Below are 26,689 nucleotides of genomic sequence, written 5' to 3' on the forward strand. Positions count from 1 at the left end.
AAGGGAGAAAAGGTGAAGGCTAGATATTGTGAGTATTGTTATGAGGTTAAAGTTTCTCAGAGAAACTCGTTCTAGTTCAATCTCCATATTTCTAGCCGAGGTTACTCACTTGCTTATATTCTCCAAAATTTCAATTTTAATCGTACTTTTCCATGTTATTTGCTTCTTAAAAAAATCAAGATTGTGAACCCAACCCAATCCACCGAGTTATCAAATCAATTTAAACTACTCCAAACTATATCTGATATGATTTGTTTTTGTGTTGAGTTTTTTTTTTTAAAATGACCTAGTCAGTTTGGTTGCAAATTTGAGATCAAACTGAGATAAAACTAACCCACGAGTAGTCCTAATAATAAACTCCATGATTGTAATATTTATCTTGATCATAATTTTTCCAAAAATAATCAAATCATATTAACAAGGGGTGTCCACAGAGTCGTTAAATCCAACCAACACTGACCCAACTCCATCCAACCCGCCTACAAAAAATAATTTCAAAGGTGTTGAGTTTAATTGTGTTATAACTCTATACAAATTGAGTTGAAGATGTGGGTTAGATGATGGGTTAAGGGTACAAACAACCCCAACTCGATCCGACCCTGATATAATGATAAAAAAATTAAAAAAAAAGAACAAAAACAAAGTGAGAGAAGACTGAATGCTACATATCATGATGGTTGTTCTAAGGTTAGGGTTGATTAGAGAAATCTTTTTCTCTTCAATCCCTATATTTCGAATAAAGGCTTAACTTGTTAAATATGTTCTTTAAAATTTAAATTCTACTCATATTTTTTCATGTTGTTTGCATCTTTAAAAAATAGAACTAAACCACGAATTTGGCCAAATTCCCTAAGTATCAAATCGAATCAAACCATTTCAAATAATATGGGTTTGACCTTGATTTGAGTTTTTCACTCAAGCTAATCTAATCCATTTAATTGAAAACTTAATTTCATTCTACTCTCCTATGAATATGATAATATAAAAAAAAATTATATTGGGCATGAATTTTAAATCTTAAAATAAATTTAAATTTTTTTAAATTTAAATATAATTTCTCATTCAAATTCAATATAAGTTTAAATTTGAGCCGAATTTTGAGTGGGTTCTCCTCTCCTGTTTCTCTCCAAGAGCAAAGATATAATTTTTCTAGGAAAAAAACTATCTTTCAACTCGTCGTCTGTTCAAAGTAGCAGAAGGTCATCTCCGTACAGAGCTCGTCTTACTCGTCTGTCTGAAGCCCAGAGAGAGAGAGAGAGAGAGAGATTGAGAGGGCCTTTACGAAGGTAACATACCATTGATTTTTCGGTATAGATAGATTTTTATGCTCTTCTTCCTCCGTGTCTTCGCAAGCCCTAGTTTCCCCTGTTCTTATTTGCTTCCTCTCTTGTTCGGATTATTGTGTTGAATCAGTTCAGTATATTTCATTATCATCTTTATTTGCTTTCGGCTTTCTGTGTGTGTGTGTGTGTGTGTGTTTTTTTTTTCTATATTAATGTAGGCGGTTTTCTTATGATTTGATTGGTATAGGAAGAAAGAGATGGCAATTGCCGGCCCTGGGCAACTCAATCTCAACGAGTCCCCTTCCTGGGGATCCCGAAGTGTCGACTGTTTCGAGAAATTGGAACAAATTGGGGAAGGAACATATGGGTCAGTTCTCCCTTTTAATTCAGCTAGCTTGTTTTATTTTTTTTGTTCTTTCATTTTTCCCCTCAATTTTTTTTTTTTCCCCTTTTGCTATAGCTCAATAATATTTGTTTGAAGATTTCAGTCTGTTTGCATGATGATGGGTTTCTTCAATTTTTGTAGTTCCAAGTTGGTTGCACCTATTAGTGTCGTTTTTGTGGTTGATGCTGGCCGTTGCATAGTGTTTTAGGGACTATTGTTTTGGATCTTGCAGGTGGATGGGCCTGTGGGCCAAATTTTGTTATATGGTCTAGCGAATTGGTTGTCTTTAGCCATGAAAAAGTTGCATAGGATATGATTTAAAGTGGTTGACGACACTGGATATGCATTAATTGCAGAGATACTTGGCACGATTTTCATCAGGTGTTCTTTCAAGTCAGATATGGGGATTCAAAATTTCAACTGTAAAAACTAAATTAGGAAACAAGATAGAAGGATTTAAAGATAGGATTAAGTCACATGCTGTTATCAGGTGTACCTAGTGTATCACCTGCAGAACTTCCGATTAACTATAAGCAAAATTGAATAACCAGAACCAACCTAGAATGCCAAACATGCTTGCTTGCCTTGCCATTTTGTTTGTTTGTTTGTTTTTTAGATTGGCATGTTTTTACTTAGAATAATTGAGAACTAGAGAAGCTTTTGTTTATCAGCAAAATGTCTTCGTTGGAGGATCAACCAGTGTTACTGTGATTGTACAATTTTACTTAATTTTTGTATCAACATTTTTTTTATGGGGTGACAAGGAAATATTTTTTAAGAAATTTTTTAGGAGGTTAGATTGGAAGGAGGGTTGGGGGTTTAAATAGAAACTAACTGACTTGTAGAGAGGTATTGTTACTTTGGTGTTGTTCAAGTTGTAAATGTCTTAAAAGGTGAAAGCATAAGGCAAGACGTTTTGATCCTAAACCTAATGAGGCGGGGAATTAGCCTCAAAGCATTTAGGCATGAACCTTTTATGAGTTTTTTTTTTATTATTAAAGTATATAAAATTTAACTGCATATTTTTTCAAAAAAAAAAAATTCTAAATTAATATATTTACAAAAGAATTAAGAAGAAGAGTACAAAAAATAAATGTAATTAAACCATCTGTAGTTCACTCTAAACTTGCAAACTTAATTTTCCTAGGAGGTGAAACAAGGCAGGGCGCGGCGGGGGCGGGGGTGGGGGTGGGGGTGATTAGGTGTTGCTCAAGTTGTAAAGTATTGCAGTTTCCATGTACTTTATTTTTTCAAAAAATCTTCAAATCAACTTGGGTTTGTTAGCTGTGAATTTGTTTATGCATTGGCTGGATTAATAAATTGATTTCCTTTGGTAAGCCATTCCTTTTTTTTTTTAGGGCTGATAAAAGCCCTTGATCTGCCACCCAGAGAATGATAGGACAATAGGCATAAAAATTTCACTCTCAAATCCTAAGAATCCATCCTATAGAACTGAGGTCATAAAGATTGAAAAAATTATTAACTGATGAAGGATTCCTCGAAAGTTAAGGATTCGGTCTTTGGATCAAGGGTTGTTGTGTTTAATTAGTTAGTTTATTATGTGCATTTAGTTTAATTAGTAGTCCGATTATGCGTGTTTGGGGTTGGTTATAATACTCGTATTTTTTTGATTCGTTTTTAGTTCATGCATCTTTTGGGGTATATGTGTAATTTCTTGTATTATCGGCTTTCTTATAAATAGTGTGTGAAAACCATGTAAGAGGTGGTTTTTGTGTTTCCCCCATTGTATGTCCTTTCTTCTCTTCCTTCTTCCTTCTTCCTTCTTCTTCTTCTTCTTCTTCTTCTTCCTCTATCCTCTTCTCTTATCTCTCCCAAATTATATGTTGGCTCATGGCAGTAATTCCATGATGCTGCGCTGCATCACAAACACAATAAATTGCAGTAAACACATTGCATCTCCAATTTTCTAGCATCCTTCCCCTCCTGAAACTCCTACAAGAAGGAACTAGAAACCATCCAAGAAAAAATCTACGCAAATCCACTGCTCTCCAATTATATGATAGGCAGCAGAACAATGCAGGAGAAAATGTCAACGAGATTAATCACTAAGGTGCATCAAACAAACATGAAGAGATAATGCCTTCTAAGGCTTTGTGACCTGCAGTAGATTGTTGGTGTGGACTTCCCAACTTTATCAAGGACTGTAATAAAAGAAGCCTTACCTTGGAAGGAACTTCAGCTTCCAAATATAATTCCCTAAAGGGAAAGGGGAATGAATAATATGAATGAAGAAAGGTTTGCAAGAACAGTCTAGAATTATCCAGTGTCCAAATCTTATTATCATCTCTAGAAGAAAGCTGAAAAAAATCCATAATAAGGAGGAATAATAAGGAAAATGAATCACATAGAAGAGAATAATTTGCAAGAACACTCTCCAGAATTATCCAGAGTCCTAATCTTATTATCACCTCCAGATGAAATCTGAAAGGAATGCATGTTAAGAAGCAAAATGAGCTTGGCTGTGCCTCTATCCTTAAGATCCCTGAAGAAATGAGACTTTGAAGAAAGAGAGTATCCTTCAATATGCTAACAATGGGAGATTATGGAGACTAAAGTGGTGATAACGGCAAGGAAAAGTTTCCAAAAAAAAAAGAAAGAAACAGCACCTCTTCAAAGTCTTCAAAAATCCGAAACCTTTTTCCCACTTTATATTTTGCCCAAGAGAAAAAACACAGGAAAAATCTGGTATAGAAATTTCGGAGGGCTGTCTTTGGTAACAATGTCATTATATTATCCCACCACTTTGTTTAAAACTGAACTTAGTTTTTATTTTACTCTGAGCCAAAGGGAATTAATTCCCAAGGGGAACTCCATTACCGTTTCCAAAACCACAGCAATGTTCGTAGGCACCAAATTATTAAGATATCAATTCCTTAGGCATCATCTATTCTTGAAATTTTTTGTGAATTGCATGCTTGAAGGGTGTGGCAGACCCTTTGTTAATAGATAAGAAAATAGCAACAGTCAAAGATATGTTTTAAGGCCATGATTGAAGAGTGATGTCTTTGTTGTCATGGTATCACACTTGTCTTATGGTTGAGAAAATGGGTAGTTGGGCCTTGAGACATATTATCAACTGCTAAGTTTGCTCTTTAGTTAGTCATCTATCTGTAAAAGTTTGAGATTGTTAGGGTGTTCTCCCACATCAGCCCATTGGCATTGTTCTCTTACCACTTGACTCTTGTCCTTCTGATTCTCTGAATCTGTTCTGGTAGTTGCCCCAACACTATGAATGACCAATGTCCTGGGGTAAAGTGTAAGATTTAATGGGGATTATAAACTTGGTTGCAATGTTGCATAATTTGTGTTGTAGGAATTAGGAATTTAATGAGAGTGATAATGCCTTGGTTCATCTCTGTCTTGAGTGTTACCTCAAAAATTTGGGTCAAGAAATCACATGCCCCAGCTACTTGAGAATTCCCTACTCCCTACTTCCTTATTCCTCTCTTTATGCTATTTTGTTTGTCTGTTTTTCATTTTTCTTTCCCTATTTCTCTTCCTTGTTCTACAGGCATGCATAGCAAGGCAACAAAGATCAGTTGATGCATACGAGAGATTTTAAGATAGTTGATATCCATACTAACATGGAAGTTGGGGGCTTGTTCAGTCTAATAGTAGTATCGATAATGAGTGATTTATATCATGCTACTGGTGCTAGAAAACAAAGAGGAAGCTTAAATAAAATGAAAGATAACTGACACTTCAAGAAAAGATGTGTGACATGTGTCTGCAATATTTTCCTTATGGAATATTTTCTAGATTGAGGTATGGCTAAATTATTTTTAAAAAAAAGAAGAGATTGGGCAAATACCACCCAGGTTTTCCTTTGTGGATTCCATGAAATTGTTCTCTATTTCTTGCTCTGGAAACCTGGAACCTTTCGTTTTCTGAACCCTTTTTTTCTTCATCTTCTTTTGTATGATTTGTAATGGATGTAATAGGTAAGGAATTTATTTTTCTTCTTTGCTGCTGCACTGGCAGTCAAGTGTACATGGCTAGAGAAATTAGAACTGGTGAAATTGTTGCGCTGAAGAAAATACGAATGGACAATGAAAGAGAGGGGGTATGTTCTTTTTGTCAATCTTTTCTTTAAAACCTTTTTTTGCTTATGTAAGTTTTGGGTTTTAATTTCCTAATTTCTCTGTCATAATATGTAATCTTATTTTGTATGATTCTGCAGTTTCCCATCACTGCCATACGTGAAATCAAAATTCTAAAGAAGCTGCATCATGAAAATGTTATTAAGTTAAAAGAGATTGTAACATCTCCAGGTAACTTATTTCTTTCCCTACCTTTTTTTTTTTGTCATTTATTATGTAGTTCTGTATTTATTGTTTGTGTTATATTTCAGATTTAGCTTGTGGTTTAATCTGATTCTGATGCTTTAAGATGGTTTTCTAGGTCCTGAAAAGGATGAGCAAGGGAGGCAAGGCAAGACTTTTTCGTTGTAGCTGTTTGAACTTATCATGTGTTCTTTATTTTGGAATACCATATCATTTTTCGTGGTTTCATTTATGATTGCCTGTTTTGTGAAATTACATTTTTCCTTTTCTTTGTGGGTTCTCACATAGTTGCAAATTACTTGTGAATTGGGATTGCAGATGGTAATAAATATAAAGGTGGGATCTACATGGTGTTTGAATATATGGACCATGATTTGACCGGTCTTGCTGATCGACCTGGGATGAGATTTTCAGTGCCCCAGATAAAGGTATCACAACTGGCACATAGAATGCTGCTTCATTTAATATAAATATTATAAAAGATCATCTGATTCTTGACATTCAATTCTTCCTTCTTCTTCAGTGCTATATGAGGCAACTTTTAACAGGGCTGCACTATTGTCATGTAAATCAAGTTCTGCACCGTGACATTAAAGGTTATTATAAAATGTAAAAGCACATCTTTTATTGTTGATCTTGGTTTTTTTTCCCCCGTCCCCCTCCCCCTCTTTTAACATTGTGAGGCTAAGAATGGGTTGTCCTTAATTTGTGGCTCAGGCTCTAATCTTCTAATTGACAATGAGGGGACTTTAAAGCTTGCTGATTTTGGGCTTGCCCGGTCATTTTCAAATGACCACAATGGGAATCTCACTAATCGTGTAATCACATTATGGTATAGGTAAAAACAATTAACTCCAATGAGTTTAGCCCTTCAATTTTTATGGTTAAGCTCTTCCTTTCCTTTCCTTCTTCTTTTTTAATGAAATGTATGCATCATTTCACTTTAGAAGAAAGTTGGTTTATTTCCATTTTTTAAAAATTTTCATTTGTTGTAATTTGAACAGACCACCAGAGTTGCTGCTTGGGGCAACAAAATATGGGCCAGCTGTCGATATGTGGTCGGTTGGTTGTATATTTGCTGAGCTTCTGCATGGAAAGCCCATCTTTCCTGGGAAAGACGAAGTAAGTTCTTTGTGGCATTTATGAGATTCTGCTAAAGTAAATAGCTCAGGACTATACTTATTGTTTGAGCTATAATTCCATCCTTTTAAAGTAATCTCATTGTTGTTCAAAGAGTATATAATGACTGGTTTAGCCATCCACATCCGGGTTGCTGTACTGTCACTAATCTCCCTTTTTTCATTTGACATGTAAAACTGTATTTTCAATCGATGGCACCTAGATAGTGCCAAAGGAGATCAAGCTAACAGTTGATGCCAAATTTCCAAACTTAAATATTTTTGGAATTTCATTTGTAACAAAATGTACAGGTTTTTCCTCATAAAAAACTCTCCTATTTGTTAGCCTCCAAACGTATGCACAAAGGAACCAGGATATGTTAAAACAGCCGCCCTAGAAGCTTCTAATGCAAAAGGCTACTTTTCTTGTCATTTTAAAGTTCCACACTGCTTTAATGTAAAATATTTCTTTTCACTACAAAAACATTCCTTGAAATAATTTTTTTACTGAAAACTTCTGGTCTTCGCCTCATAACCAATTAACCCTGTGATACAGTACCTACAGTCACAAACAAGAGATAATCCCTAAAACCTCAAAATTAATTCATGATATTCAACTCTCTTTAAAATCTTTTACAATCATATATGCCTGACATGCTTGAGAATCAACAAATAAAATAATGAAACCTATTAAAACTAAAATACTACTTAGGACCTAATAAAATGCTACTAACTCTAATATAACTAAATACTACTTCCCTAATAGCCAAATACATAAGATATACTCACTCAGGACCTTATCGAATTACTACTAGAAAATGTCACAAAAATAGAAAAAAAAATTACCAAAAGAGCTCAAAAATTGAGATTCCAAATGGCTTAATTTGCTCATATGCGATCTCTTTGCTTTCTCCATCACCCTGTGTTCCATAGTGCTGTTAGTCATTGTCTTGTAAAGATTGCTCAGCAAGTCTCCACTTCCTTGACATCCCAGTAGTTCACTAATCTTCTAAGAGTAATGTTTATATTTTTTGATTGAAAAGGAAAATAAGTTATTAGAAGAAATAAGAATGTGCATGATAGTTAGCACTTGGCACATACAGAAGGATAAGAAATCTTCCACAACAAAATAAATACCACAAAAACATGCATGCACACACACACACACAACATCAAAAGAGAATCTATATACTGCATCCTATCCCAAAGCAAAGATAAAAGTTAACCCCTTTGCACCAACCAAATCCCCCACAAAACAGTGAACATCACACTTTTCCTCAAACTACCTGTGTCCTTACTCCCCCCAAAGCCACTAAACAAAATAGCCAAAAGATCTTCTACTGTCTCTGGACAAGCCCAAATCTCTCCAAATTATTCACACAACTTACTCAGCATTTCCCATGTAAATGAACAGTGTAAATTCAGATGAGAGGCGGTGATACAGGGTAGCATCAATGATCCGCAGCCATGGGAGATGTAGGAGAGGAGTAGGGAAGAAGGAGATGAAGGAAGAGAGATAAGGGGAGATATAAGGGGAAATCACACGTTCAACTCAATTAAAATTTCATCAACAAAGAACTTCTCCTACATGGTTTTCACACACTATTTATAAGAAAGCCCATAATACAGAAAATTGCACATATACCCCCAAAACTACATGGAATAATAAACAAGCCCTAAAATACACAAATATTACAAGCAAGCCCCCAATTCACCTAATTTTATACAAATTAAACTAAACACCATAAACTATTAACTAAACCCAGCAATCCCTTAATCCAATTCTTCTAAATTATTCTCCAACAAGGATCTTCCAAGGTCTTGCTTCTTATCCTACATCAGGCAGTCTCTGAATTGTTAAAGCAGAGTACAAAGATCTGAGGAATTAATACTCTTATTCATCCTGCCCCCACCATCCAGGCAGAATTTATTCTCGACGATCTTCCTTCAATAAGCATTATCCTCCACTACAAATCTCCAAAGCTAGTTACTAAGGAAGGTCTGATTGAAGTCTTGAGGACACGTTGCCCGCAAACTACCATCTTTAATGCTAGAGCAGATTTTATTCCAATCCACCAATTGAATTTTGAGCATTCTCACTATCATCCCATAAAAAATCCAGCTGCAGCCTTTCAAGTTTCTTAGCTAAAGAAGTTGGAATTGTGAAAATGGACAAGTGGGCTGGCCAGGGTACTCCAAACTAAAGTTATTCTGCCTTCTTTAGAGAGAGTATTTCCTTCTACCCTGCAAACATTTTTTGAAGTCCTCAATGATGCTGTCCTAGGCATTCTGGGCTTTGAAAGAGGCCCTGATGGCATCCCCTAATACATTGTGTGGAGCTTACCCTCATTACAATCCAGTTGTCCTTTTGCTCGTTTAAAATTTACCTTGATATTCGATACTGCTTCAAACCACAGAAAAGCATACCTCAAATACCTGAGTTGCTCCTCCTCCTCCTCCCCACAGAATGTAACTTGTGTCATCTGCAAAAAGTAGGTAACAACTAATCCTAACTTACTATCCATTCCTACATTGAAATCTCTGGGGAAGCTGCCTTCATTTGTCCTCCGGATCATATATGAGAGCTCTTCCATAACTTGAGTGGACAACAAAGTATGGGAATAAGGGGGTCTCCATGTTTTAGTTCTATGGAGAAAATCTGTAGGGGCACCATTAATATGCACTGAGCAATGGATTGAGAGGATGCAGAATCTATCACCAGAACCCATTCTCTCTATAAGGTATAATAGGAAATGCCTGCATGTGGTGGAAAGCCATCTCGATGTCCATTTGCAAATTAGGACAGATTCATTCCTTCTAGTTTTGGAACTCCCACAATAATTTGCCACAAGCCTGCATCCAAAAATTTGCTTAACTTCAAGCTCACTATTTCCATCACCTCCTTGGGTCTTAGAGCCAGCAAGTAGTAAGTATTGCAAACCAGGCAGATGATCTGAATGCCTTGTATTACTAGCTCCCCACCCCTCTCCTCTTCGTAGAGATTACCACAATGAAGGCAGAATTGAGGCTCCTTCAAAAATTTCCTTGTCAATAAAATTGAATTAAGATGGCCAGAACTTCATTCTTTATAACTATTTGATGAAAACTATGGATACGTCATAAGGGTGAAGAGCCTCATCACCTTGTCAAACATCAAGAGCTCCCACCATCAGTATGCTTAATGGGGCTACACTATCTGTATCTAGTCTGGTTCTCCAATGAGCCAATTTGGAGTAGAGCTCCCTGCAAAAGTTCATCACCTCTTCTGCAATACTATTTTCTCAGTGAAAGTGACTCCTCTAATGTTTATACTGTCGATGTAGTCGGCTCTTCTATGAAAGTTCACTGCCCTATGGAAGAATGCTGTTTTTTCCCCCATGGCAAGCCAAAGAGCTCAATACTTGATGCTTCGGAAGCCCTCCAACTTCCCCCTTCTTCTATATCTTTAGGGATCATTTGGAGCCACTAATACAGAAGTGTTTTTCAGGAAAAAAAAGTGTTCAATTAAATAAGTGCCGAACTGGAAAAGTAGTGAAAGTTATAAGTGGTGTTTGGTTGTGTTCAAAATAAGTGGTATTTGGATACTTACTTTTATTATAGGGTACTCTATGGTGTTTTTTAAACATATTTTAAATTAAAAATATTAATATTTTTAATTAACAATTTCACTAATAACTATTTTAATTATTTATATTTTAAATTTAAATATTTACTATTAGAAAAATAATATAAGATTATTATTTTTAATTAATAATAATATTATTAGTAATGTATATTTATAACATATTACTATCATTTGAAATTATGATAAAAATAATATTATTAATTAAATTTAAAATATTAATTTATTTATTGTTACTTTAAATTAAAAAGTAGTTCTTGTTCAATTCATAATTGAATTATAATAACTAATATGTATTTTTAAATATATTTTATATAAAAATATTAATATTTATATAATTAAAATTTTAATTACATTAAGTATATAATTAAAAATTAAATATTTTCTATTTGCTAAAATAAGATAATATTATTTATTAATTAACTATAATCTTGTCATTAATGTATATTTATAACATATGATTATCACATTAATTTATGATAGAAAAAATATTAATAACTAAATTAAAATTTTTAGTTTATTTAATGTTAATTTAAATTTATAGATGGTTCTTTTATTCATTCCAGAATTTAATTATTTTTTATTAATAATTTATAAGTTATTATGCATAATAAAATAATATATTATTAATTTTTAATTAATAATTTTGTTAACTGTTATTTTTAATTAAATTTTGAATATTTTATTAAGTAAAATTAATATAATATTATTTTTTGATTGATAGTAAGTATTTATAAAATATGATTATAATATTAATTTAATATTGTTAATTAAATTAGTATTTTAAATTTTAATTTTAGTTTAAATTAATAACTGGTTTTTCTTCTTCATTTTAAAATTGAATTGTGTTTCATTAATAATTAATATATATTATAATACATAATAAAATAATATATGATTATCTTTTAATATATTTTTTAAATTATAAAATAGCCACTAAATTTATAATATTTACAAAATTGGCCCTGCCTATGAATAGTGTCACTTATAAGTGACCAAAAAGCTATCTTACATTGCTTATCAAAATTCAATTAAATAGTTCTTAAAAAAGTGATTTTGGAAAAGTATTTATTGCAGTAAGTGTTTGTTGTGGTGCAAGCCAAAGGCCACTTGTAAAAGTGGTTATTTTAAGTGATAAGTGCTATAAACACTTTTTTTAAGTGCTCCCAAACGGGGGCTTAGTAGTAGTCTTTGCTTGATGATTTTTATTGACTTCTACATTAGCTAACTTTTTTGTGTAAAATATTTACTATTTTAACCAATGCCTCAGTTTACTCTATCGAGTGCCTAGGGCCTCACATGGTAGGAGGTCTTACGCTGTTGCACCTTATGAGTGCCTTGAGCTTTTGACATTTGACAACATTGCTGTTAAGTGGAAACCTGTGGTGAGGTGTTATGCACTAAGAGGCCAGGAAGTATAATTGGTCAATTTATCTCGATTCCCTCTCCAGCTGCTAATGGAACTTCTGGATTTCATTTGTGAACTGTCCTAGGGAATCAGATGGACACCACTGAATAACAAAGCGAACAATTGATGGTATATTATTATTTCTAAATGTTGAGCTTCGATCGTTGAGACTTGAGTAAAATTATCGAATCAAATTTTATACTCATTTGATTCGTGGAATAGCTTCAATTTGTACCGACACACTTCGTTATTGACATATGTTCTTTAAATGAATGCTTATTGAATTAAAGTTTATGGTTGTTTGTTAATTTGTCACCACTTTACTAAGTTGTCTTCATGGATCTTATTATTTATTTATTTTCCCAATAATTTTCTTGTATAAGTTAACTCTTTTCTGTTTAAGGTTTTTTAGTCCTGTGAACCTTTTATTTATGTCTCTTGTTCTGTTATTACGCTTTGTCCATGGACTCCATACATTGTTGGAAATTACTAGCCTCTAGGCTGCTCATAATTGTAACTTTGGTTTCTTGATGTCTGCTTAAGAGATTGTGCAGTTTATTGCAATTTAATTTTATTAAATCTTCTGGATCATGTTACCAAAGATCTCTAACCTGAAAATAAATCAGTGCAGTTTCTAACCACTGGACTTAAAATAATGGGCCAATTGAAAGTGTCCTATGCATCCCTTTGTCAGGCTGTTATTGATTATTGTTGTATCATTGGACTCAAAAAAGTTTTATCTAGTGATTGTGGCCTCTGGCTGCATACAAATCATCTTTTAATTAAAATGCTGTGTTCTTGAGATTGATTTACCTCATTATTGAAAGGTTTTGTTCGTTATATTTGGTTTCTGCTACTGATCTTTGTAGTAGTTAACTTCTCTGCAAGACACAAAGTTTAATGTGCATTCTCGTAATTATTGTAGCCTGAGCAATTAAATAAGATTTTTGAGCTTTGCGGAGCTCCAGATGAGGTCAACTGGCCTGGAGTCTCGAAGATTCCTTGGTATAACAATTTCAAGCCAACAAGACCGATGAAGAGGCGCCTAAGGGAGGTCTTCAGACAGTATGTAACTTTGAACATGTGTTCGTATATGATACAAAAATTAACACCATGTAGGCACACACCTGGTATGATGCCCTCCTTATCTATTATATTACTTGTTTTTTGTACAATAGCTTTGACCGTCACGCTTTGGAGTTACTAGAGAGGATGCTGACCCTTGATCCATCCCAGGTATCATTCTAGTAGATGTGCTTCCACAATTTCACAATTTAATGACACTAACTTGTACCATTTTGCTTCTTCTATTATTGTCCTTTTAAAATCAAAATTTCTGTTTCAATCTGGCATTTCAATTGCAATTGAACGTCTTTATGTGATTATATTCTATTCTTTTTAGCCCTTAGAATCTAGAACTTGTAATCATTTGAATTTTGTTTTCCATGTTAATTGTGTTTTGACGGTGTATTTTCTTGAGAAGTTAACAATGTGCATGCTTAATTGATGACTTCTTTTTTCATTATACTGTTTTACTGTAACATTTTTCTATTAGGAGTTCATTACAATTTTGTGAATTCTGGATGATTAATCCAATTAATAAATTGTTTGTGAAAGAATGAGTTGCAATCAAACTTGTTGCCATTAATAACAATGGATGCCATCTGTGTTCACCCAAATTTTTTATTATGCCATTTTTTGCCTAACAGAGTTGCTTTGATCACTCATATACAGTTGCAAATATTGGTTTAGTACATTAATTTAGCTTGTGGATGAACTAATGATACTCAATCTTGTGACAATACTCCACTGAATGAATTTGCTATTATGTTTGCTTTGTCAGGAATGTTGCAACTTGCTTTATGGTTTAATGACAGGTGTATTCATATTATGATGGCTTCTTGTTTGGGGCTGTGTGAGCGCCCTTAGGTGCATGCAAAAGTTTGCAGTTGGTTGTTATGCTTAATTTTGTTGTGTTACTATGTCTCAGCTTTCATTTCATGGGCATGTACATGCATATGTTCCCCAGTATTCTTCTTGTAGGATTCAAGAAAGATGAATCCACTAATATTCTTTTGTATCCCTTTCTTCTTTCTAATTATAATGTAGAGAATATGTGCCAAGGATGCACTGGACGCTGAGTACTTCTGGACTGATCCGTTACCTTGCGATCCTAAGAGGTTTGAACATCTTTATCTCCCATTCTTTATGCTCTCAGCGTTCTCCTTTCAAATGATTAAAGACTCAATCTTCATCCATGCCATGAAAATAACTGGACCCATTTCCTTTTTGCATTGCCCAGCTTACCAAAATATGAAGCATCACACGAGTTTCAGACGAAGAAAAAACGTCAGCAGCAACGGCAACATGAAGAAACAGCAAAACGCCAGAAACTACAACATCCACAGCAGCATACCCGACTTCCACCCATTCAGCAATCTGGGCAAGCACATGGTCAGATGCGGTCAGGACCTAACCAGCCCATGCATGGCTCCCAACCACCAGTTGCTGCAGGACCAGGCCACCATTACGGGAAGCCTCGAGGACCATCTGGAGGGCCGAACAGATACCCACCGGGTGGAAACCCAAGCGGGGGATACAACCACCCTAACCGTGGAGGTCAAGGTGGTGGTGGAGGTTATGGTAGTGGCCCATATCCACAGCAAGGGCGTGGCCCACCCTATGGTTCCAGTAATATGCCTGGTCCAGGTCCCCGGGGTGGTGGCAGTGGTTACGGAGTAGGTGCACCAAATTATCCCCAAGGTGCACCATATGGTGGCTCCGGTGCTGGTCGGGGAGGCTCAAATATGATGGGTGGGAACCGTAATCAGCACAATCAGCAGTATGGCTGGCAGCAGTAATGGGTTGATGGTGGAAATTGGTTTTGTGCTTCCAAAGATGGCCTATATCTTGGATTGACAGGAGAAACAAAAATAAAATATAAAGTAAAAGAGATCATTTTTCTTTGCCTTTTGTATTGGAAAACATTTTCCTTTTCTTTTTTCCCCTTTGGTTAGTATATATATATATATAGCAGAGCTGCCGACATTGATGAGATGGAGAAATGACAAGGACTTATGCCTTGCATGCTTCTCTAATGTAAAACCACGACTGTTATTCGGAGTAAAAGGTTGTGCGGTGGATTCGTAACTTCATATTGGTCGTTCTTCTCCAATCTGATGGACAACTAGCAAAACATTGTTTGTGGGTGACATGCTGAATATTTTCCAAATTACTATTATTTTTATTTGCCAGGATGTTTAATGCTCTTCTCCGTTTCTTATTTTTGTTTTTTTTTATTTTTTATTTTGAGGTGATTATGCCCTTGCAAAACACCCACCCATTGGCCCCCAAAACACGAAAAAAAAAAATATTGACTGGGCGTAAGTTCTTGGAAATAGTTCATTCATAAAGGATAAAATTTCAAATTTTCAAAAACTAGGGTCTCTCGCTGCAATTGAAAATTGTCACAGGTAGGTTATTCTGGTATGGCGCTATTTCATTCTTTCTCCCAGCCTGTAAACGCAAGACTACATTTTCTTTTTATATGATGGGCAAGGAGTAGAAGCCCCATGACACAAAAATGAACACGATGGAATATAGCAGATGTTGATAATGATAATGAAAGGCAGGGCAGACGAAGAGACCACACCCTGCAACCACCAGCCAAACAGCCAGAGAAATCCCCCAATGCTGAGCAAATTTCAAAGCTAGGATGGGAAAACTATTTCCCATTAAACACTGGATGAGAAAAATCACTGAATCCCAATTAGCAAATGTTATGGTAGAGAGCAAATGATATACAATTAATCCGAAACTTCAACTGTGGACTTAATGGTACAAACGGTGTAGTCACCAGAAAACTACTGAAGCAAAAGGAAATTGCATCCATACACTTGGTGAAAGTGATTGAATCAGCAAGTCTGAAAGATAAAATCTGCACACTCTGCTTGTTGCCACTACATCCGAGAATAGAGGCGGGACTTCAAATTTCTGCTCTAGTCAAACCTATCAGGGAACCAGCTTTATGCCTGTCTGGCCGGCCATAATGAAATGGGCGATGATAAGGTGGAAAATGGAAATACAGGATCAGGGAAAAAGAAAGTTCGGTCATCATTTCACTACAATTGCCAGGCCTTCCAACTATGTGAAATGAAAGATCCGTTTCCTTTTTTCCAAAAAAATAAATAAATAAATAAATATATTGTATTACAGCTAATGGTATCAAGAAAAATATTAATTTACCACTAGCACAAGCCTAGCCATAAATCCAGCTGCAGTCATTGCAGAAGCCCGGGTCTTCCACATCAAAATACAACTCTCCACCTACCTTGGTTCTTTCTCTTACCTTCCAAAGATCAAAGCTCGGGGGACACACCATCTGCAATTGCAGTCATAGAGCCTTCCCGTGACCAACAATCCCAGGTTTTAGCTCTTTTACTACTTCCAGATAGGTATCAACTGAATTAGAAATAAATGGATTGAGTCCTCATTTGAGATAACTGAATTTTTTGGGCAGGCTCCTGCCATTTTTTTCAATCAGCGAAGAGAAATTATAATTAAAAAAGCATCAAGGGATGCCACCCGAACACAAAGGAAAACAATGAGAGACAAAATTCCTTACTGAAAAATGTCAAGAAAATTGCAGACGACAAAGAGGTCCCTCCCATAATGCCAGCTAGAGATCATAGCAATCCACTGGTCTATGACAGACTAAATAGGAGAAATAGTTCCTTTGAAGGCTCTTCTGTTCCTTCCTCTCGACACCACCCAGAAAACAGCAAGGGGGATGAGGGAGAGAGATCTTCTTCCTTGCTTATTCCAGCGTCGAAGCCAAGAGGAAGGCCTGACTCTGAGTTTGCTCCAGAAATCATCTAGGGCAACCAGGAGCCACTCAGTTTCACCCACATCAAGAAAGATAGAGAACTGCCTATCTTGCGATTTTCAGCGACCCTGCATAGGTCAAGAGCAAGGTTGAAGGACTTCCTCTCAATGAAGATGGCCAGCCTGCCATTGCAATGCATGTTGCGGAGAGGAGCACACAGGAACTGAAATAGGCTACCAGACAAGAAGAGAGGTTTGAGGTTGAGAGAGAGAGGTTCATTGTAGAGGAAGGGATCGTGAGTCACTCAAGGGCTCGGATGAAAGGCTGCAAAGCTTCCAAGGATTGAAGGAAAGAGCTTCGAGGAGAAGGGAGGGGTTGCGAATGGCTCTATGGCTCTGACTAAACTCCTGCTTGAGGCTCAGAAGTAGTGCTTCAACGGGGCAAAGTCATGACGCTTTGAAGGACCACGAGGAGAGAGATATCAAGGGAAGTCAGCTGGGAGGCTTCCATGCTCTTTGACGAGAGAGAGTTCTGAGCTTCGAGGCTTCCATAGCATGCAACGACGATAGAAACAAGGGAAGGCAATTGTAAGAGGAATAATCAGTTTAGGCTCCTGCCATTAGAGAAACAAAGTAAATAGAAATATGATGCATGCATCAAATTCATAAAAAAGAAGAGCAAAAGACACTCACCTCCCTGAGGTTTCAAAAATGCCACAAACCTCCCCTCCAAAAATTAGTTTTTTTTTTGCAAAATACGAGGGGAGGTTTGTCTCTTTAACAAACCTTAGGGAATTATCTTTTTGTCAAACTTCAGAGGAGGTTAATTTCTTTTGCCCTAAAAAGAATCAAAGGGAGGCAATCGTAAAAGAAGTAGTCAGTTTAGGCTTCTGCCATAAGAGAAACAAAGTAAATAGAAATATGATGCATGCATCAAATTCATAAAAAGAATTTGAAGAGATCTCATGCCAAGCTAGAAATAGAATTTTCATCAGCTTGTATCATCACAGAACTGAATTTTCAAGTAGGTTTCTACGTAAGAGAAACAAAGTTAAAGAAATATACTGCAAGCATCGAGTTCATAATATATATATATATATATATATGAAGAAATCTCATGCCTGGCTACAAACAGAATCTTCACCAGCTTGTATCATCTGGTATGGGAAACCACGTCATGTGCTGATGATACCACATACAATGACAAGATAATTGAATGACCAGGATAAAAAAAAATAGAGATGAATGAAACGAGGGAGAGACAAACATCTCTCTGTTTTCCCTTTTACTTGCCTAAAAAAAATAGCTGAAACCACTCACAGAACCACCTTCATTCACATCAACACCTACTGAGAAAATGTATTTTCTTTTTATGAGATCCACCTTTGAGAATCATTTCAGCAACAATAACTGAATCAGTTAATTATGGTCATGGTCTTAAATATATTTCTATAATAATATATAATATTGAATCAAATGCTTCATGCAACATAAATGAATGAATAAAATGCCTGAATTTGACCAAGGAGGTAGCATCCCTAACTCATGCAGATTTTATGCAGAGCAGTTATTAATTATTACTTATTTTTTGGTAGCAAATTATCATCACTTTTTACACATAATATAAGTGAATATTTTTTTTTTGGCGAAAGTGGGGTGGGGATTGAACATTGTTACAAAATATCCATACTTGTCCAGCTACATCAGCATTTTTTCTACAAAAAAGATAGATTGATGAATGCAACAGTACCATAGAAAAGATAACGGATAGAACAACAATCCTCTTTTTTACAGCATGGAGGATAATGAATTCAACGGACATGTAAAATCAACTGCTTAGAACAAGGAAGATGAGAAGGAATAGTATTTGTGCTCTGCATAAAGGAAAAACATGAAAATATTCATATACCCTCCGCAAGCATTTATTAAGAGAGAAAAAAGAGATTACAACCTAAACAAGGACAAACAATCCTTCAGAAAAAAGAAAACAGAGGAACAAAACCTAACATTTCAAATAAGAAACCCCCTCTTTAAAGCCTTCGCATCATATTTCACTGAGCACTTAAAATTCGCTAATTCACATAATCCCATCTTCAACTTCCTTTTACCCCCATCCAATCGAACTCCATTACCTCCAGGACTAGATAGGCACAAACTCATCTCCAACAATTATTGAGCTTCTAAATCCTTCCCATTAATTTCATCAACAGGAGTGGGCAAAATTCCACCTTTAGACTGCTGCTCCTACCCGTTCCATCTTCCTCAAATATCAAAATACCCCGTAAACCTTCCATTGGAGATGGTGGCATGTACGATATCCCCGAGTAATCAGATGATTCATATTCATAGCCACATTTTTCCCAAATCTCATTCAAAAGCAAACTGCCATCATCCGCAAACTCACAGATATCATCACTATCATATACTATACATCACCCTGTTTTTCCTTCCCCTTACCCTTCCTACACCTTACACTTGTATCACCCTTTTCAATCTTCAGAGATTCCACAACACAGAATACCATCAGCATTTTTTTAAAACTTTTTTTTGTTGTCACCTGTTTGTCCACCTGGCATGTATAAACCCTTGGATACCTCCTTCCCTTACCAGTAGACTTGTCCCCCACATTGTCATCCTGATCAAGCTCTTGCCCTGATGGCAGCCCTCTCAAACAAAATTGCACAGGAGCATTAACAAAAATCCCAAAACCAATTGAATTGTTCCCATCCCTCGTTGGCATTCACCCGACAAGATTCGCTGCCATCCATCCTGTGCTCCAAAGTGGAATGGTCATTTTCCCTTTGATGCAATATGGATGTGGTGTCAACCCTCTTCTGCTAAATGGAAAAGCCAGCAGTTCCTCGTACTCCAAATGATAATCAACTGTAACAGGGTCATGCAAGCCCTTTCTGAAATTTGTATTGGGTTGATTACCTTGATTATGTGGGTTAGAAGTTTGGGAAAATGAGGCCCATTTAACTCTAACCTTCTTCAGGCCCAAACTAAATCACTCTTCTTTCACCTCAAGATTAATTCTGTTTCCAACCACTGAGCGTTGGGCTTCTCAACCTTCTGACAGGGCTGAAATTTGGGTATGTACCATGCTTGACCAAGAAACCAACTTACCCAACAATTGGTCAAAATCTAACACAACAGTGAGCGCCCCAGGCCCAATCCACTTGATTGTCAACCCCTGATAGCCTCTTGGAAAACACCCTAGCTGTCTCTGCTATGAGCCGCTTACCTTCCTCTGCAATTCATCATTCTGACTGCCTCAGGCCATCTTTGATTATCTTCCACCGCAAAATCTCACCACAATTTGGAGACATATGATCCTTGTCCTGCAACAAAACTTCTTTCCGTGACCAAGATTTTTGTTGCCATGTAGGAAATCCTTACATGACCTGTTTCCATTGTACCAGTGCTATTCACTGAACAAGGCAATTCCTTACCTAATCCTCCACCAACAGTAGAAACTCTCTCAAAACTCCTCCAGCCATTATCACGAACACCTCCCGGGGTGAACACACAAAACCTTTTCTGATTCAACTGATCTCTTTCTCTTGAACAAAAGAAATAAAAATCACCCTTCCTGTTCTCTCTAGACAGGGATCAAAGGATCTTCCTTTGCCATGATTGATCAAAGAGCAGAAAAAAAATGAGAGAGAGAGAGAGAGAGAGAGAGAGAGAGCATGTTAAAGCAAGGTGTTCTGTGGCCTTATTGTATCTAATGGTCCTAGTGCAGATACTATATCTGCAAATTCGTTAATGGCACAAGCAAACTTATTAAAACTTATAAATTAAGATGTTTCAACTTCCAAATCTTAAATGATTTATACCAAATTTTAAATTAAGCTACATACCATATACTCGAGATGTTGAACTTTACATTGCTTCTTTAGACACTAAAGCGAGAAAAGCCTCGTAGCTGTCACTATTCACTATTTCATTAATAATAAATCAAATCTGAAGTAAGAAAAATCAAAATAATGAAACATAAATGATGGAACATATTTATATCTCATATTTCATGGCATGATCAAATTAAAGCATAAACATCTAATAAAAGGATATACAGCATGGAGCAAAGACGAGTCTACCTGCTTTTTTTTTTTTTTTTGGAATTGAAAGATGTCTGTATATTACATAATATCTAAGTGGTAGATGGAAAAATTTCTAAAATATGATTTTTAGCCTCCTACTTGATATATGGTTTGTTTATCTTAAATTAATTTGATTTTACTCCCTGATAGTTCAATAGTGAATTTGATGAATATAGTTTATAAATCCTATTTTAAGTTTTAAAAGCTTGAAATGTTTTCAGAAAGCACAAAATTAGAGTAAAATTTATTAAAGCAATTCACAGTCAGCCTAGGGGAAAAATGGCCTGCAGTGGACCTTAATGGTGTGCAATGGACCATAATGACCATTACAACACTCTAGCAGGCTGTATTGAATGAACAGATGTTAATCAGGTCATTTATGAGATATCATCCATGAATGTTTCGGAAAGCACCTCTAATTAGGTATTCCACACACTTATATGATGGCAGAGGCACAACATTACAAATATATAATTAATGAGGAAACAAACTATAGCTAATTTAAAAAACAAAGCATTACTACAAGATCTGTGCTCCTGGGCAATCTATCAAGCAAATACTTCATCAAGGTCCCATACAATGAAAAACAATATGGTAATAATCTAGCCAATGCAATACCTATAAAACCATCATTCATTTACAGCCCATGGTAGAAAACAGAGAAAAACAAGACAAATACAACTATTAAATTCTAAATGATCAATCTGAGAATGGCACCAACCTTTCAAAGCTTCTGTGGATGTTTCACGTCTTTCGCTTGTTCCATTTATATCTGCATTTATTACAAAAACTCTGTTAAATCAACAGTTTAATTTTTTCAGTTGGATCAAACCCTTTCCTGAACATCTCTTCTACCCATCTCTTAGCCTCAGCTACCCTACCCTGTTTGAAAAAACCCTGAGCTAATATATCATATGTCCATCGATTGGGTTCATAACCTTTTTGCTGCAACCTACTGAATAATTCACAAGCAGAGTCCATTTGGGTTTTGGTTAGTCTTCTCAACAACATGTTGTAAGTATAAAGATCAAGTGGGAAGCACTGGTTTATCACTTCTTCCAAGCCCTCAATATTTTGGTTGATTGTCATACGACCAGAAAATGCACCAATTAGCTGGCCAAGAATTGAACAACGAGAAGATGTCTCATCATGTGCACCTCTTGAACAGACCCACGCCTCATACAGCTCTTTACTCTTCAATGAATGCAACAAAAGTACGTTGCCAATGAAGGATGAAATATGATGCCTAGTTCCCTCTAAATCATAGACAATATTTACCACCGCATCATACCTTTTGCACAAGCACAATGACAGCACAAGTTCCTCATAACACTGAAGACTAGGCGTCACTCCATTCACCCGCATTTCTCTCAGGATTTCCAATGCAATATGTGGGTTGTTGGCTTTGCATAGACCGACAATCATGGCATGGTACAATTTTCTGTGAATCTCTCTCCTATTGCGCAAGTCCCTAAAAAAATTTAGGGCTTCAGAGATTCTTCTGTTCTTTAGGTAAGCCTGCAACATCAAAATATCAGAACTCAAATTGGGCACAAGCTCACTTCTCTGCATCATCTCAAATACTTCTCTGGCAAGCTCAGGTTTTTTGGCGTCTCCAGCTCCATCAATGAAGAAGTCATAAACCTGACATTTATTTTCATGACAAGACAACAGCATCTCCAGAAACTTGAAAAATTGCAAATGTGAAACATCCATTTCAAATAGACATTTAACAACTGCTCTCAACAATTTCCGAGTTGGGGTGTGGCCTTTCTCTTGCATTTCAATGAGAAGTCCAATAGCAATACCCCCCCTATTCAACTTACTTAAACCATATATTAAGTTAGAGTATGTATTTTTAGAGCCAAATTGCGTAACTCTATTGAGTTCTCTGTGTATGAGATAACCATCTTCTACCCTCCTGGCTCTACAGAGAGCTGAAATAAACTTGTCATATGTTGAAGTACTAGGCATGAAATTTTGTTCCAAAGCTACAAGAATCAGTTCCTTCATCTTATCAAGCTTTCCCTCTCTGCAGAGGGCATCCGCAAGAATTGAGAAGGTCTTCCTACCAAGGAAATAACCTTGGTCAATGGAGTTCCTTAAAACATGATATGCTTCATCAGCATCATCCCCACAAAGGGTTTTTATTAGATGGTTGTAAGCCATGCGATTGGGAGAAAACTGAAACTCTGACCTCGAGTTGTACAACTCAAGCGCAACATCCATCATTCCAGCCTTGCAAAAAAAGCACAATGCGGCATTTATGGTCGCCTTATCAGGTGCTATCTGACCCTCCTTCATTTCCATCAGCAAATCATAGACCTCCTCAAGCCGGTTCTCCTTTAAAAGCCTGTAGATCAAAATATTATAACGAAACACATCAGGAACATACCCCTCCAAAGCCATCTTGCCCTGCAAGAATTCCAATGCCACATCAACCTTGCCAGCCCTAACAAGTTCCTTGATCATCACACTGTAAGCATGCTTCATCTGAACATTTCTCAGCTCATGGAACTCCTCAACCAAGCAACTAGCCTTGTCAAACATCCGGCTTTTACAAAGCGCACCAACCATATGACCAACCATATATCCGCTCAAAACACGCCCGTCACGGACCAAGCTGCGAAGAAACTCTTCTGCCTCTTCCAATCGGTTCTGCTTGCAAAAGCTCTTCACTAATATGGAGTGCGTGATCTCACTCTCCAACCCCCTCATGGAGATTTGCTTCGACACGACCTGGACAGCATCAAAACAGTTCTCCTCCACCAAAGCATTCAAAAGAACATGATACGCAAAATCATCCAAGTCAAGACCATGAAACCGCATTTTGCCGAACAGCTGGAGGGCGATCTCGGGCTTCCCCGCAACTGCGTATCCCATGACAAGAACGTTGTAGAATCTGACCTTGTAAACATAACTTCGCTTCATGATATTCTCCAGAAAGTCCAGCATGAGAGACATGAGCTTCGCGCGCAACATAATCTTGAAGATGGCGCTGAAGGTTGCGCGGGTGTGGTAAAACCCTGCTTGCCTCCCGGCCCAGTCGAAGAACTTCAGACACGACAGCACGTCCTTGCCGTAGTTCAAGACATCCAATACAAAGCGCTCGGAGAGCGGAAGGCAGAGGTCGGAGAGTGCCGCATCGGCGGCGTTCCGCGACGACGGGTCGTTCTCGTCGTGATCGCCCAATATCGAGTAAATTCGATCCATCAACGCGTTGTTCTGGCCTTTGAACCATTCTTTGAACGATCGCGCAACGTCCTTCGCTCGAAAATTGATCTGCGCCGGTGGTGCGGCCGGCGGCAAGAACGGATGGGCCGCAGAAGATGTAGAAGACCAAGAAGAGAAGGAGAAAGAGGAGATTGATGAGAGGAGGAAGGTGTGATCGTTGACGATGAAGATTGGGGAGAGAAAAACCCTAGATTTGGTAACATGTCTGAGCTTCAGCATGATAATGCTGATACCTGCTGAAGAACCAGCGGCCATGGGGAAAAGCGTTGGGCCATAAACTCGGAATGGCGGGCGACGCTCAATCCAAAATGACGTCGTTTCTTTGTTGGACGTGTACAAATTTACCCATCAAATTTTTTTTGATTTATTTTGATCTCAAGTTTTTATTTTTATTTTTTTCTTATTTAGGTTAAATCAAATCATAGAAACTCAAATCATTTTATACTTTTTCGTCCTTTTCAAAAATTTAAAAATATTTTAAAAAGTGAAGAAATGGGAGGAAAAAATATTTCCCATATCAATCAAACTGTCCAGGTTCAAAAAATACACAAAAAAAATTTATTTCTCTGAATTTTAACTTTACAAAAGCTAATAATCTTCTTGATGAAATTGGGTTAGAATGTGCACTTCTTTTGATTTTTCAAATTAAAAATTTATATAAATTCTGCCATTTCAAATTTAGACCGTTACAAATATGTACAAGTGGTATTGAATTTTTTCTCAGTCTATACAAATTTAAATCTTCTCCTCAAAATCTATACTCCAACTACTATCTTAATTTAGTTTACAAAAATTCCATTTCATATTAAAAAAAGAGTAAGATCTAACATTGCATGACAAATATCGAAGCATCGAGCACATAATCGTCTAAAGAAATTTCTCTTATTCACGTTACAACAAAATAAGGAATTATCTATGTGGAGCATATCTTGTCGGAGTCTTTGGCCATATTTGTTGAAAGGATGAAAGGAAATAAATGTTTAGGTTAATCATAATATATTTACGATAGTCCATGTTTTATTTGCCCAGTCAAATATTGTTGGGTAATTGGTAGTTACTTAAACAGAACCTAAGTTGTAAAATACTGATTGTAATTTTATTGGAGGACCAACTAGTCCTCCTCCATCTAATGAAAATATACCAAACAGTGAATTCTATTAAATTATACATGAGTCCTACCATGTAACACTTATTGCTTGGTGTGTTTTCGCTAGTTGGAAAATCCTGAAAGACTTAATTTTTTTGCCCTCAAGAACGGTCCTATTTTTCGATATGGGTCAACTTTCACTCCACCCACTCTCTTCTCTTCACTTCTATTCTTTATTGCTTTTAATATGAGTTTAAATATTTCTATTGGTTTGCATACATTTTAGTTTTGCATAAAAAAGCTAGAGTATAGCACAAAAAAATCATGTATTCAAATGCTAAGGCTTTTTTGGAACTTATTAGAGAAAGAAAAGAAATTTTTTGAAAGAATATGTTTTTCATTTTTGGTTATGAAGATAAATAAGAAAGAAAAATAAAATATAAAAATTAATGAAAATAATTTTGATTTTACATATCATTAGCATTCAATTTTTCTTAATTTTTAATCATATTAGGATAACTTTTAATTTTCAATAATATTTATATTTAAATTTGTGGATTTAGACAGGACACTTTTTTTTCTTTTTCTTTTTAAAAAAAGTCAGAAGCCACCCACATAGCGACCTCGTCTCAAGTGGATTTAAACATGACACAATGCAAATTTAGAATAAAATTTTAAGCAACCAGCAAGTACAAAAAATAGAAAATTGAGATATTTTAAAATACCTCTTTAGGCTTCGTATGTTGTCGATGTTTACCAATGCTCGAACCCACCCAACATTTATTTTGAAAAGATTTTTGCCAATAGGCTAGGTTGAGAAGATGGTAACAATTATTGAGCTAAGCAATATTTTAAACACGGAAAAGGGTGAACATAGCTTAGGAGAAAACTATGAGGAAAATGAAAGGCAACAAAAAATTGAGGTATTTTTAAATACCTCTTTATGTTTTTGTGGTGTGGTTGCTTACCACCACTCGAACCCTGCCATGAAGCCTTTGTCTTTCCTTTCACAAAGCCTTTGCCATGAAGCAAAGTTGAGAAGATGGTGGCATGCCTTGAATTGGAAACCATTTTAAGCAAGAAAAAGGAAAAGCAATACAAGTTGCATTTTCTTAAAGTTTACAATGAATTTATTTGCATTTTCAATTGAAGAAATAATATATATGCTGTTTTTTAAGTATTTTGTTTAAAAAAATATAGAAGGAAAAAATAGAAGAAGACTCATTTTTCATTATATTTTTCTTTCAATATTAAATATTATTAAAAAATAAAAATTTATTTTAACATTATTAAAATTTTAAAAAAAATCAGATACTAATGA

The 26,689-nt window shown here is 36.0% G+C and overlaps 2 protein-coding genes across 6 annotated transcripts; one reads left to right on the top strand and one right to left on the bottom strand.

Moving 5' to 3' along the window:
- Positions 1-1,078: 1,078 nt before the first annotated feature.
- Positions 1,079-15,082, top strand: LOC131148575 (cyclin-dependent kinase C-2-like). Of its 2 annotated transcripts, XM_058098369.1 has the most exons (13): positions 1,079-1,286; positions 1,531-1,650; positions 5,671-5,752; positions 5,870-5,960; positions 6,091-6,120; positions 6,291-6,400; positions 6,496-6,568; positions 6,690-6,810; positions 6,977-7,094; positions 13,046-13,185; positions 13,299-13,356; positions 14,230-14,300; positions 14,423-15,082. In XM_058098369.1, exons 2-13 carry the CDS (start codon positions 1,541-1,543, stop codon positions 14,979-14,981), a joined length of 1,563 nt encoding a protein of 520 aa, XP_057954352.1. In that variant the 5' UTR covers positions 1,079-1,286; positions 1,531-1,540; the 3' UTR covers positions 14,982-15,082. The 2 variants fall into 2 exon arrangements, with proteins under 2 accessions (XP_057954352.1, XP_057954353.1); XM_058098370.1 differs by lacking the exon at positions 1,079-1,286 and having other exon boundaries at positions 1,535-1,650; positions 5,631-5,752.
- Positions 15,083-15,868: 786 nt separating this feature from the next.
- LOC131148577 (pentatricopeptide repeat-containing protein At1g71210, mitochondrial) lies at positions 15,869-24,612 on the bottom strand. 4 transcript variants are annotated; one of them, XM_058098374.1, is made up of 4 exons: positions 21,769-24,557; positions 17,638-17,782; positions 16,745-17,558; positions 15,869-16,643 (listed from the first exon to the last, which is right to left on the bottom strand). In XM_058098374.1, exon 1 carries the CDS (start codon positions 24,534-24,536, stop codon positions 21,843-21,845), a length of 2,694 nt encoding a protein of 897 aa, XP_057954357.1. In that variant the 5' UTR covers positions 24,537-24,557; the 3' UTR covers positions 15,869-16,643; positions 16,745-17,558; positions 17,638-17,782; positions 21,769-21,842. The 4 variants fall into 4 exon arrangements, with proteins under 4 accessions (XP_057954357.1, XP_057954356.1, XP_057954354.1 ...); XM_058098373.1 differs by lacking the exon at positions 17,638-17,782 and having other exon boundaries at positions 16,745-17,489; positions 21,769-24,612; XM_058098371.1 differs by lacking the exon at positions 17,638-17,782 and having other exon boundaries at positions 21,769-24,585.
- Between the last annotated feature and the right edge of the window lie 2,077 nt (positions 24,613-26,689).

Source organism: Malania oleifera, chromosome 2, assembly GCF_029873635.1.
Source record: "Malania oleifera isolate guangnan ecotype guangnan chromosome 2, ASM2987363v1, whole genome shotgun sequence".
Classification (NCBI taxonomy): Eukaryota; Viridiplantae; Streptophyta; class Magnoliopsida; order Santalales; family Ximeniaceae; genus Malania; species Malania oleifera.

Bases quoted from the DNA above. Each gene is read 5' to 3' on its own strand.
- LOC131148575 (XM_058098369.1), top strand. From the start codon at position 1,541: ATGGCAATTGCCGGCCCTGGGCAACTCAATCTCAACGAGTCCCCTTCC. The intron at 7,095-13,045 runs GTAAGTTCTTTG...TAATTATTGTAG, and splicing joins TCTTTCCTGGGAAAGACGAA to CCTGAGCAATTAAATAAGAT. The intron at 13,357-14,229 runs GTATCATTCTAG...ATTATAATGTAG, and splicing joins TGACCCTTGATCCATCCCAG to AGAATATGTGCCAAGGATGC.
- LOC131148577 (XM_058098373.1), bottom strand. From the start codon at position 24,536: ATGGCCGCTGGTTCTTCAGCAGGTATCAGCATTATCATGCTGAAGCTC.